Raw genomic sequence first — 13,542 nt, 5'->3', positions numbered from 1 at the left:
TTTTGTATTTATAGAAAATATGAGTGAATAAAGACACATGTATTTATGTGTGTAGGGTATGAAAATACACCTTTTTTGTAGCAGGTGTTTTCAGGTTTTATAAAATAATTTACTTACATTTTGTGCAGACACTCAGTGCCCTTGTCATCTAAAAGATTCAGGTGGTCCTTGGTGCAGCAAGTGAAAGGAAGTAGTTTTCAATTTTAGGTGCCTATTGGGTTCAAACTTCAAGACTTTTGCTCGGTATTTCCTCCTCACRAGTGTCTGCTAACTTTGTTTTTCATTCTCCTCATGGTGTTCTCCAAACTCTGCTTGTTCCTTCTGTTCCATCACAGCTCTTTGCTTATCCCTTTTCCCATTGGTTCACTGGGGTCTCTGCACTTAATGTGGTTGACAGGTGAGGGAAGGAAAGTACATGAGAAATTTTAACTTCCCAAAGAGTTTAAGTAACTCCTTTCATTTAAATGAACCAAAACTCTGATTATTCTGAGGGCTAAAACTAACTTTTGAGTTCAGCATTTTTTGTAGTGGCTTGAACATTGAGTTCATGAGAGCTCCACAGAAGTGTGAAGTTCATGGTSTGTGAAGTACTTGAATAATTCCYAARCTTGCTGGCCAAATGTCACAAAGAYRAGGCAGAATWTCAAGACAGAGCATTTTCAGATGTTCCTTTGAAATACTTAACAGGTATTTTGACTAGAAACCAGAGTTTAGTGTTTTTTGTAGAATAACATATCCAAATTTGGAAACTAAATTCAATCATTAAAGAGAAGAGACAGTGTGGCCCAATTACATTCCAGTTTCAAAACAACTTTTATAGTACAGCCATTACCAGTGTGAATGCTGTGCTATAGGTATGACTTTGTTTAGGGGTTGAATGCAGTATTAGCAACTGGTGTTTGTCAACTTTACTGAAATTAGTTCTTCCCYAAAGAAATGCATCTTTTGAGGCTGTTGTGCTAAAAGCGTAGGAGAAAGTGGCWGCTGAAGTAGAGCTGCCAAGGAGAGACAATGTTTAGATATTTGAATGTTGAATTTTAAATATACAGGTGTTAAATCTGTTCAATGTCTGACTCATCATAAATATTAACTTCCTTGTTGGACAATCTGAATTTACTGGTAGCTTTTTCTAAGTAAATATTTATGTTCTAAATTAATTTTCTTCCTCACTTTTAAATCCATGTTTGTAGTCTTTTGTGTTTGCAAACTGCTAAACCTTAATCACTTATTTTTCCTTTTCTCAGTGGTCTGATGTCAAACTCTTACAAGCCCCACTCCTATACCAAATGAAATATTGAATTTCCAGAGCAGAGAATCTCTTTTATGCTTTTCTTTTTAACCCCTTTCCCCCTTCCTCTAGAGCCCTTTAATAAAAAAAAAAAAGCCTTTACCTTTTAAAAATTTTTCTTTTCATTTTTCTCTTTTGTTTGTTTTTTATTTTTTATTTTTTAATTTTCTATAGAAATCAGTGTTTTAGCATAGTCTGGTCTGTTAAACAGCCGTTATTACTTTCCAGCTCTTGTCTTCCCACCAGAAAATTGCTCCAGAGTTAGAGGCACACCCATTTTCCATCTGAGAGAAAAAAGTCTTTAAATGTCATTAGCACTTTAATCCTCCCCTATTAGAAACGGTTTRTGTTTTATCTTCAGTACTGAATTGCTTTCTGTGGGATATCTGTCATTTGTACCTATGACTTTGTCAGGTTTTAATTATGCYAAGTTCTTAGTTGCTAACCTTGAAGTGACCTTTAGACATGTTCATATTTCACTTTCCTACTGGAAAATGTATTCCACAATTTCTTCTGTGACCTTCAGCTTCTCTTGTGGATTGTGAGACAAAGAATTCATTCAGGGTGTCAGCAATATATCGACATCATCTGTCACTGAATTTCCACTCCTGTTCTTTAATGGCCTCACCGAGTCCTTGCTTAGCAGCTTAGGTCCATTTTTTTTTTCTTTACAACATCTATTGTAGTTGTTCTGTTTTTTATGCTGTTTGTTTTTGTTTTTTTTTTTACTCTAAGGGCATACATTATCCATTTTTTATATCCGTTCATACTGTCAAATCTCATTTTTTAGCTAGCCCTTGCAAGTTACCTTTATATTTCTCTATTTGCATCAAAAAATTCTTCTAAATTCTAAATTACTAGAATGTTTTAAAAGGATTTTTTTGCTGTAGTACATTATAGTGTTCCTATTTTTATCTCCTCTTTCCTCCCTAGAAATTTCTTTTGTCCACGGCTATCCTCATCCTTACTTTTCACTCATAAAAGTTCTATTTAGACTTAATCMTTAAAATCATGTATGAATCCAGCTGTATCTGTCAGTAATACTGCCATCCTCWTGCTTTAGCACTTCCCTAACCTGTGTGCTCASATACCTTCAGTGTGCTGTGCTTGTWRATSCWCAGGTTAATGCAAGACTTTTGCTTCCAGAAACAAACTCTGTCTTTACCCCTGAGTCCATTTCAGTATCTTGGAACATATCAAGTATATTAGTTAGGTCTAACTGGTATAATTTTAATTTTTTTTTTTCTATTAAGTCACAGGACAGAAAAAATACCACATTTTAGGGGCTCTTCTAATAAATTATTGTTCTGCTTGCAGTCTTATTGCAAGTATCCTGAATTATAAATGCACATTATAATGAAGTTGAAATCAAAATCAGATTGTCTGCTCAAAGCTYCTGAATTGCACGTTGAGAACAAAATCTCAGTTCTGACTTAGAAAGCTTCATATTTCTTGTTTATACGAATGATTCTATAAAAGAAAAGGCTTTGACAGCATAGCAGTAACCAATTCCTGCCAGGACTGGGATTCAGCTTATGATTTTAACCCCCAAAATTGCAAAGTTAGCTCTGTTTAGCTTGGATTRTGCTTGGTTAATAGGAGTCATTGTTGGCTCTGTTAGTGTCATGTGTATGAGACCTTTCCAAGTTTGTGTCTGGGGCCTGAAATTATTTTATCTTAATCTTGCCTGAGTCAGTACACTAATCTGTTATCAAAGTTTGATTTTTTTCTAATTTGGGTTAGATCCAATTGTATGAGCTCTGAAAATATGCAGCTCCTAAGGAATGCAATATACACCAAATGCCTGAGGAAAAAACATTAATAATGTGAGGTTTTACCAAGATGATCTGACACTGTCAAAAATCCGTTTTGAAGCTTTGATAACAGCATAGGAGGAGAGATCCATCCTTGTTCAGTTACTGGGGCCCAGTCTGGATCTCTTCCTAAAAGAGCTAATGAAGRTATTTCTTCATATCATGATATTTCAGTTGTTCTGCTCTGCTTAAAGACAAAAAAAGTAATAAGGTGGGGAAAAAGTAAGAGAGGAAAGAATGCTACGTTTGGGGAATAACTAGGAAAAAGGCCTATAAATACTTAGAAAAGGCAGGAAATGCTCTTCATAGTGATGGTGAATATAGCAAGAGMCTGGGGAGAAAGCAACTTTGAGGAGCACCACAGAGGAAAGTAGAGGGACTGGAAGGGTAAAACAAGACTCTTTCYTTTCTGCACATTCGACTCTGTGTCCTGTTACACATGTACTTTTGCCCTTGTGCCTTAGGGTGGAGATTGATTCATTTGGTTTTTTTGTTTATTTTGCTAGAAGAGGCTGTTCAATCCATTATTTATAGGGGTGGACTATTTTCCTGGCTCACATGCCAAACATAAGGCAGGATTGGAGGACAAACAGTCAGGCCAGTATCACACACCCCCTTGATTTACAGTCTCTGCAGGCTGATGTTCAAAGACTTGTTTTCCACACCATATATCTGTATGTTAGTTAGCAGAAAGAGAAAGAGTGTTCCACTGCCAACTGCCTTGATGTATARTTGTGTCTTTCAGTGAGAGTAAGAGTATTAACTGTTCCTTAAAAAGTTTGTTTCAAGGTAAACATTCATTTGATTTAAATACTGAGTTTCTTGTGCAGAAATATTGCCTTCAGAAATGAGCACCCCTGATACCTTAYTTTTTGCAGAGGAGACTCTTTCACTGTGYAGTGCTGTAAGTTAGTCTCCTGGGAAACAATATTCAAAGTGCATATTCTTGGTTTCACAATATGTGAAGAACATCCTTGAAAGTTTAGWTCCTGAATCCCTCAGTGGATTGATCAGAGCATCACAAGTGTTTCCCCTTCTTGGTCTGTTTCCCTTTGMGTTGTTGCTCTTCCATTTCCAGTGYYTRTAATAGTAGCAAGATACTTTCTTGTTTAATACACTTACTTTTCATAAAARCAGTTTATTATTTGTAGCAGATCTCTTTGATGTATGATTCTTTGTTCAAATATGAGTCTTTATTTTTGCATCTAATTACTACTCTATCAGAGCCAGCAGAATTTTGAATTCCAAACCAAAGTTTTGCATTGGTATAATACCAGTTAAATTTGGTTACATGTTATCTGTTTTTAGGGTTATGTTATCTGTTTTTTAGGGTTTTTTTTTTTCATTTAGATAATGATGGACTAATTTGCTGCTAATTTGCTATTTTTAGGCCTGTRATACTGCATTAGTTTGTGTGGTCTAGAACCATCACTTTGAGCTCAYTCTGAAGAGGGCTGAGAATTATTATTAATCACTTTTAAAGGTGATTATATCAGCCTTTCTGCACAGTTCTTCATCAGCAGTCCACTTTATTTCTCAATTCTGTGAGATTTCTTTCCTGTAGTTAAGCCAGAGGGCTGATGTCCTCCAMGGGAGCATTCCTGGGCCTTGCCTGCAGGTGAATAGCTAAATGGTGCCAATTTGTTCTGAATGATGGCTCCTGTATGGTTTCTCATTTCAGCCACTTAGCTACAGTGCTTGTCCAAGCCATCATTACTTTATGCTACAGTTAACTCTGATAGTCTTTTTTCTGACATGCACAATTTGTGTTTAATCCCTTTYGTGTTCTTTCAAAAAAACTTAAGCAGTACTTTCTGTCCTCTTCTTGACATCACTCTCTCGTACCATATTTACTTGATGTTCCCTTTTTTTTCCCATATCAAACAAAAGCTTGTTTTTCTTTCCTAGATTTTCACTCCTTTCTGACTTAGAGTCCCATTTCTCATTAGCTGTAAAGATTTTGGCTCCTACCTTTGCTCAGTCCACAAAGATTTAATTACTCATTACTTTTTTTTCAAACAAGTTTCCAATGCCTTCTTCCATATTGTGCTTAGTTATGTGGATTTTTAATGAGGAGCAATTTGTTCCTCATTGTCTTCTCTTCATTACTTGTCAAAAATATGATGACAGTAATTATCTGTGGATAGGCTGTTGCTGTATTGATACTAATGCCTGTCACAGAACTACCACTGTCTCATTTATGTTGTACTCCCTCACCTCCCTTTTTCTATGTCTGCTYACTGTCTCTTGTTTTATTCTGAAATTATACTGAAATTACTCTGAAATTATTCTAAAATTACTCTGAAATTACACTGAAATTACAGTGAAATTACACTGAAATTATTCTGAAACTATACTGAAATTATATTGAAATTACAAGGCATTTGGGGCATCAACTACTCTTTTCATGTAGCATAGCTGATACAATCCGGGTTCTGATCCAAAGCACAACATTAATTAACAGTAAAGAGCACTAGTTGTTGCTGGATTCTCTCTCTTTTCCTTCCCCTCAGAAAGATGAGGCAGGACTGATGTTTTTACTAATTCTGTAGRCTGAAATGAAGGGTTAATTCTATTCCTGAAAAGCATAGTAGCCTATTTTTAATCTAGACAGTAATGTGTTCTGAAGAATAAGTATATCAACTGTTACAATAACTAAACAGGTCTTTATCAGAAGATAACCAGAAAACACTGCATTTCCATGTGTTTCACCATTTATTTTAGTTCCTTTCATCCTTTTATTCTGTGATCTCTTCAGGCATCAGTAAAATCCTMCCATGCCAAGTCACTTTCTTCAAAGTGACAGCAGTAGGAAGGCAGAGCAAAGATTATACATCAGCTCAAAGCAGATCACAGAAAAGAATTTTATAGTGTAACACATCTTCAGAAGTAAATACCTAATATTAGCACAGCTGTCACATCAGAGGCTACTGAACACTGTATTTCAGCAGCACACCTTGTGTTTCAGTCTGGCTTGTGTTGATCCCTTTGTGATGCTGGGTGCTGCTGTTCATCTAGAAAATTTTCCTGTATATGGAGTTGTTTATTTGTTGATTGTCAGTTTTGTAGTTGCTTTAGAACACAGAGCCATTTGATGCTTCCTGTGACAGTAAGAGCAATGGAAAGATTTACCTGGGGCACATATCCCTGTTTCCTCAGCCTTTGTGGAGTTTTCATCTCTGTGAGGTACAGATAAAATCTGCTGTCAAGATCACTGTCCTGTTAGAGTTCCTAAAACAATGGCCCTGTTGCCATTCTGCCTCAAAAGGAAGTGGGTGATCCAGCATTTTGCCAGATGAGTGCCATGTTTAGTCATAGTCCCTCTTTCAGGATATATCCAACCATACAATTGCTAAAACTTTTTTTAAATCTGCACTACCAGTAGGAAGATTTKTTGGTCTCCTTGCATTTTTTATTTTATGCAAAGTAAGTCTTTCATGCTGAAGCCTCTTATTATTTCAAAACCATTGTGCACCAGATTGTCTTTGTTTTGTAGCTCATTATAGAGATTCAAATGATCAAATTATATTGTTTTCTGTGTGTCTTTTTCGCTCAATATAATTGTATGTAAACCAGAACTGAGAGAGAGCTGAAATTATTTAAACTATACTGAACAAAACTTGTAGGCACCAGTGTAAGCTGACACATCACATATCCAGGTGCTCTCTGTGAWCTAAAATGCTTTCATTTTAATCCTTTCTGCAGATATTTTGTATATTTTCTTACTGATGTTTTTTTGATATAAATAGGAGCATCTGCAGCCTAGTRTAAGGTTTTGAAAATCTGAAAGATCTCTATGATTAACTTTTCTGCTTTATGGTAAACTGAAAGGCAGCATTCAATCTAAAATCAAGGGAGAAATTCTGCTGAGGATTTGGGGACAGGCCCAGCAAAACTGTTTTAAGCACAATGGACCTGCAATTCCTGCTGACTTCAAATGAAATCAAAGATATTACAGTATTTCACAGGATGAGCTCTAGAGTAAGGAAAAGGCTTAATATCTTCCTGCAAATATTTTTTTACTTCTTTTAAGGAAAGGGAAGAAGTACATATTCCTTAATGGCTTGAATTCATTTATTTCAAATTTTAAAATCTTTCTGTTTTGAGAAGAGGTTCCTCAAAGAGAGACCCATTTTTCATGAATACTTCCATGTATTTGGATGGTCCCTGGATATGTGAATTAAGAGTATTTGGAATTCAKAAATGTTGAGCTTCTTGTGAAAACCAGATGGTGAAAGTCCCATTGGCTTTTGGGAGAGACAGATTTAGTTAATAAAGAATATTTATGCAGGTACTGACTTGATTTAATGTGCCAGCTGTGTGTGGCTTCAGCTCCTTGCTGTCATTCTCTAACGAAGGATAAGCAGATGCTTTTCAGCTGACTCTCAAACAGAAAAGAGGTCTTGGATGCTACCCTTCAAAAGATTTCAGAAGCCAATAAAGAGAATTGAGTGTAGTGACTTCGTTCATTTAGATGGCAGCTGTCCCACTGTTTCATCAATTTGAGGGATTTAAATTAACATTTTGAGATTATTCCCTGTGGAACTATCTAATAGGAACCAAGCAGAAGCATGTAAACATTGAACTGATTTGAAATGTAAATATCCCAAATAATGTGGTGATTTGTCAAACTAAAAGCATTACAGATAGCTGTCCAAAAAYAGATACTGGAAGCTAGAAACACCAGAAATAAAGGCATTTGTTTTCTTTACCCTGTATGGCAAGGGTAATAAACCTACATCGATAAAGTCAGGTAGGGAGGTTAAATTAACTTTCTTTATTGGCCATTTTCATTTCAAAAGCACATAAAACTGAGTAAGTATTAGATTGCTACTATTGAATTGAATGAGAGTCTGCTTTCATTTCATTTTTGTGTCAACTATGCTTTATTTGTTTTCCTTTCTTCATTATATATGTACATTTACAAAACTATATTTAAAATTATTTACGGGTTTTGATTTAGAGTGACAGCAGTGAGATCCATCTCTTAGTGTGTTGTGCATTCTTACAGCTCTTAGCAAATGTAGTGTAATTTTTCTGGCCTGAGGCAYGTTGTCAGAGGGTTATGTGTAGTGCTCTAAAACAAGAGAAATTAGTGGATATTGCATAATTATAGGGCCACATTTTAGACACCCCTATTTCTGTATTTGCTTGAGCATCTCTAGCATCAAGGGCTGTAATTGTGAGCTGATTCATAACAAGCTGTACGATTCTAATTATCTGACATTTTTAACTGCAGCTTCCTATCTGAATTCAATGGTGATTAGACTTTTCATGGCCTGTTGCAATATTCATTAGCAGATCTTGTGTATGTCCTTAAATTTTACACAGGAGCTGACAGCGGAGCAGGTGCCCTCAAGAAAGAGGAGAGGACAGTCAGGAAAATGGGAGTTTGGTGTATGAATTCACTAAAGCTCTGTTGTTCTCAGCAGGATTTAGGGTTTCTTCAATAATGAAAAAAAAATTGAAGGGTGCATTAGGAGCAGCAAGAGATACAAATTTACAGTGCTATGTTTTTTTCATTATTTATCTCCTTGCTTTTTGAAGAGAGACTCTAGCTTCCAGTTGTGAGGGGTATGTTGGTGAAGAGGGCTTATAAAAAGAGGGAGAGTGATTTTTGGCATGATCATATGGAGAAAGGACATGGGGCATTGTTTATAAAGTCAAAGAGGAGACATGTAAGAAGAAATTTTTTACTTAGAGAGTAGTGAGACATGGGAGCAGACTGCCCAGAAAAGTTGTGGGTGCCCCAACTCTGGCTGGATGGGTTGGTGGAAGGTGTCCCTGCCCATAGCAGAGAGGTTGGAACCTGATCATCTCCAAGCTCCCTGTCAATCCAAACCATTCTATGAGWTGACTCTGTAATTCTATAATACCTGTACTTTGAGACAACATAAATTGTTCTTTCTGAGGGTGATTGCAAATTTTATTGTATCAAGAAAAACATCCAGCATCACGTACTTGTGTGGGGTGTTGAGCTTGAACTTCAGCAGGAGCTGTTTAAAGTATATTTCAAATAATACATTCAGATATGTTTGGTAAAATAAACAGAATGTGAAAAGGACTTCATTCCATTCCTGTATTTTTATCCCCATAACCTGAATCCTGTGCACTGAAGCCAGAGTGTGCATCAGTAGGTACAACTGTGCTGTGCATTAAGGTCAGTGACAATGGCCAGGTTTCCTTTACATGTTAAATCTTTCACCAGATAAAATCCATGTGTATTTCATCAATATATTACAGCCATACTGACTCTGGATCCTCTGAATAATTTAACACCTGGACATACTTGTTCAAGAAAAAGCTTTCTATAGCCTAATTAATTTAGTGAAAGTTCAAAGTGCCATGAAGTCCTGAGGGGCTTGTGTGTCTCAGAAATCTTCTGACACATGTTTTAAACACGAAATAGAAAAGTGAAAAGCAAAGTCACTTTATAACAAAGGTAGTGGTCGCTTAGGGAAAAAACTCAATGAGAAAAGAGCATCAGAAAAACAAACATTGAGGGCTTCTTTTTCTCCTTTTTCTCCTTGCTGGTCTCTGAGGGACCAAACAGATCCTTGGAACCTTCACTGTAGTTCTTCCCTTCTGTTCCCTTGCCCCATTTAAACAACCTAAATTATCTTAATTATATTTACTTGAATTTGGTTGTGGCACTACTGTTTACTTTTGGGTCAGCTTCTAACTAAAAAAAAAAAAAGAATTATCCCTTTCTAAATTCTATGATTTAGATTCCACACTTTGTAGAACCTACYATGTCTGACCTTTTCTTTTTTAGATCATTCAAGAATTCAGTGCTGTGAGAACACGCTGATCTCCAGCAAACAGAATCATAGATTTGTARAATGGTTTGGATTGGAAAGGACCTTAAAGATCTCATTCCCACCTTCCTGCCATGAATAGGGACACCTTCCATTAACGAATGCCCTTTGCATATGTTTTGCATACTGAAAAATTGCTGTTCCATTCTCTACTCAAAAGTAGATAATTTTATCGCACTTGAGAGAATGCATTTCTTCCACGTGCCTTACAATTTTCTAATCTATTTATACTTGCCTGGAGTACTTTGCATTAGAATTTTATATGAATCTGGTAGAGAATTAAGATTTGGTTTTRAATTCTAGTACATACTGTATTTCAGTACTTGACAGGACCCTGTATAAATTTGGAATTCAACACCAGATTGTGTTGCTCTTTAAAATTTTGACAAGCAGCAAAATGTTCAGTAAAGATTCTTTTATTTCCACTTATTTCTGTCACTCTCCTTTCAATAATGTAAACATTGCTGCCAAAGAAACAGTAGGCCTTAGGAATCTATTTCAGTTATATTTCACATTTTTCTAATAAAAACCCTAAAGGTTTACAATGAAATTTGCACTTCAATGAGCAGTCATTGACTAGGGAAAAAAATAAAGACATGGGTACAGATGCTTTACCATGTGGTTTTGGATGGGTTCTCACTTCAGTGCTWCTTGTTTAGATCAGATTTATTTGAATAAGAGCAGTTTTGAATGAATGACTGCTGAGAGATTAAAGCTGTCTCCAAAGACCAATGTTCCTGGAACTTTGCAGCTCTCTGTGCACAGAGCTGAGATGCTGTGTTGGTGCTTTCAATATTCTGCCTAGCTACACACTCATTAATCAAAAGTGCTCACATTTTTTGTAGAACTACATTTTCTCTCGAAACTGTGCAATTACTAATTTGTGTGCTGTATTTCCATTAATCATCACAATACTGGGCATTTATTGGGAAGGTGAAATTTCTGTAAGCTCTTCAATGTCTCCTCAGGTGAAAGAAGAGGAACAATCAGCCAACCACACCCTGATGATCCAGGAGACGCTGCAGCAAGCCTCGGTGGAGCTGTCAGAGCAGCATCATCTGGTGGTGTCCTCAGATGAGGTGGAGGGGATCGAGACTGTGACTGTCTATACCCAGGGTGGAGAGGCTTCAGAATTCATTGTTTATGTTCAGGAAGCTGTGCAGCCTGTGGAGGAGCAAACTGTGGAAGAAACAGTGCAGGAGCTCTAGAGGACAGTGTTCAAAGGAGATGACTTTTTGATTTGCCAAAGCCAGAGGTTTGRGKKKKTTTTTTKYCCCAACCACARCAAAGCAAGCTGATGGATTTTCAGTTAATTTATGAAGTGATCTGACTGGTTGGATTGTGTCCATAACTTAGACATATGAAGTGCAAAATCTTCTCAGACTTCTTTTTCTAAAAAATGCTTTTGAGGAAAAAGTATTCTTCCCCTYCTTAGAAGATCTCTCACTTGATTCCTGTAAATCTGCACAAATTTTGTCTGTTCAAAACTGTGATATCCCATGATGAAAACCATCTATAACGATAGCAGGAGTGTCTGGAAAAGTCCATACATCCCTTTTTATACAGACTTCAGATATTCTTGACCAGACTGGAAGTGAATTTGGTTTTTGTATCATTTAAAGGGCCTCTTAACTCTGAGTAGATGCTTAGAAAGTGTCTGCTGAATTGTGGATCTAACCCAAACAAAGGCTTGAGACTTTAATTAGAAACATTCCACAGATGGACTGTAGTTTATGCTTGTAAGATGATCCTTTGAGTTTGGGAGATAYTTAAAGCCATATATGATAATTCTGGGTATCAGTAGGATGACTGTTATTTAGCTATTTGAATCATGATAACTGTTTCCATCCCTCTGAATAAATACCTGTCCAGTATCATAAAATGAAACCAAAACTGTCAAATCAAGGAATTATTCTTTTGTTTTTAAGAAAAAGATACATTCAAAAGATTTGTAAATGCTATAAGAGATATATCTTCATATGTTTTAAACAGACACGCTTGTAAATATGATTGTGGGRAAAAACTTGTACAAAAGGCTTATTATTAAATATTGATGAGAATCAAGATATTCTTAATTATGCATGTATATAGTTCCAGATTTTTCTTCATGAATCTTGAATTGTTTCTGCTTTAATATTTTTAAATYTGAGCTATAAAAGTTGTTAATAAATAACATAATTGTTGTGTATTCTTCTAATGCTCCTAATTTCTTAAGTGCTGGCTTCCCTTTCACAGCTAAGTAAAAAAATGCTGGTGTGCATTGACCCTGACAAATTATTCCTCCAGTYAGTAGCCTCTAATCAAGAAAGTACCACCATGAAGTCCAGGTAGATCTTTCTGAGTGATTGAACTTTCAGGTGTTCTGGGTAAAAAAAAGTGGAAAAAAGCTTTTGACTAAGTGGATGTAATGTGCTGGGTTGGTTGTCTGCCTCTTCTGAGTCTGCTGGGTTCTCTTGGTGCTGCACAAAATCAGAATGCAAACCTTTACTGGCAGTTTCTTCCTTATCTGTGGTGATAGGGAATTTAAATTTGTTAATGGAAAAGACCTGAGAATTGTTTGGCTTTGGTGGCCCCTTTGTTTCCTCTGATTTCATCTTAACCAGAAGACCAAGGGGTGTTACATTTGTAGAGTGGAGACCTCAATGCCATTTTGTGTCACTGACAAGCTTATCACAAGTATCAGGGTTGATTTCCTTGCAGTAAACTTGACTAGAACGAGCCATTAAATGTTTAATAACATTTGCAACATGATAGAAATAGGTGCATCCAATGTATCAATCTGATAATTCTGCATAGGAAACTGTGTTTTTGTAACTGTTGAAATTCAGTGTTGATTTACAAGAACAATGCTTTTTGTTGCTTAAAAGAGAAGAAAGCAGTCTCAAAACCAATTTGTTGAAACAAACTATTTGTTATTAAAACCATTTGGGAGAGCATCACAATCATAAGTGGTAACAGTTCTAATGTAAAACCTCTCTGAAAAGGGGACAGAAAGGTATTTTCTATGCATCATTCAAGAATTCTTAAATACATTGTTTCAGATGGATTTAGTACTTCTGTTTGGAAGAGGTGTGGCTGCATTTGGACAAAGAATTTTGGGSTTTTGTTTGTTTTAATTCCAGTATATCCCAGCCATACATACCTGTGTAATTTAAGGCTTTATTTATATTTGAGGAGTTATATCACACTTTCCTATACTAAAGCATAAACACTTAAGTGAATTTTCTGCTTCCTTTTTTTATTATTATTTTTTAAATACTTTTCAATTCAGGTCTTTTTTTCCCAGCTCTGCCATGACCTAAATAGCACAAATTGTTATTGCTTTTAATGGCACATTTTCCAACAAGATTACAGAAGTGACATTGATGCAAGTTAACTTTTCAAAACATTTCAATATTTTTAATTCTTCTGAAGTTATAAATTTCTTAGTCCACACAGCATCCTAACACTTCTGCATTGAATATGCATCCATTCAATATTAATAAAGGAAAAGGAAAATGRTTTCACATTCCAATAAATTTGCTCACAACATGGGCATGTGCTTTACAAACTTAAAAAAAAAAATCAGGCCAAACCCAAAACACATAAGAAAATCCCTGTATCTCAAGAATGAGCAGTACTG

General features: G+C 35.9%; 1 protein-coding gene across 2 annotated transcripts in view; it reads left to right on the top strand.

The window, feature by feature from the left end:
- ZFAT (zinc finger and AT-hook domain containing) overlaps positions 1-11,176 on the top strand; it is a 111,722-nt gene extending 100,546 nt beyond the window's left edge. For both annotated transcript variants that reach the window (XM_057379183.1, XM_057379181.1), the window contains one exon: positions 10,889-11,176. In XM_057379183.1, the coding sequence (XP_057235166.1) occupies positions 10,889-11,128 (240 nt within the window). In that variant the 3' untranslated portion in view covers positions 11,129-11,176. The remainder of the gene's footprint in view (positions 1-10,888) is intronic.
- Positions 11,177-13,542: the final 2,366 nt, after the last annotated feature.

The sequence above is a fragment of the Malurus melanocephalus genome, unplaced genomic scaffold, assembly GCF_030028575.1.
Source record: "Malurus melanocephalus ecotype Western Australia unplaced genomic scaffold, MMel_1.1 scaffold_392, whole genome shotgun sequence".
NCBI classification, from domain to species: domain Eukaryota; kingdom Metazoa; phylum Chordata; class Aves; order Passeriformes; family Maluridae; genus Malurus; species Malurus melanocephalus.
The sequence above is the reverse complement of the archived record's forward strand: the minus strand, read 5'-3'. Positions and strand labels throughout refer to the sequence as shown.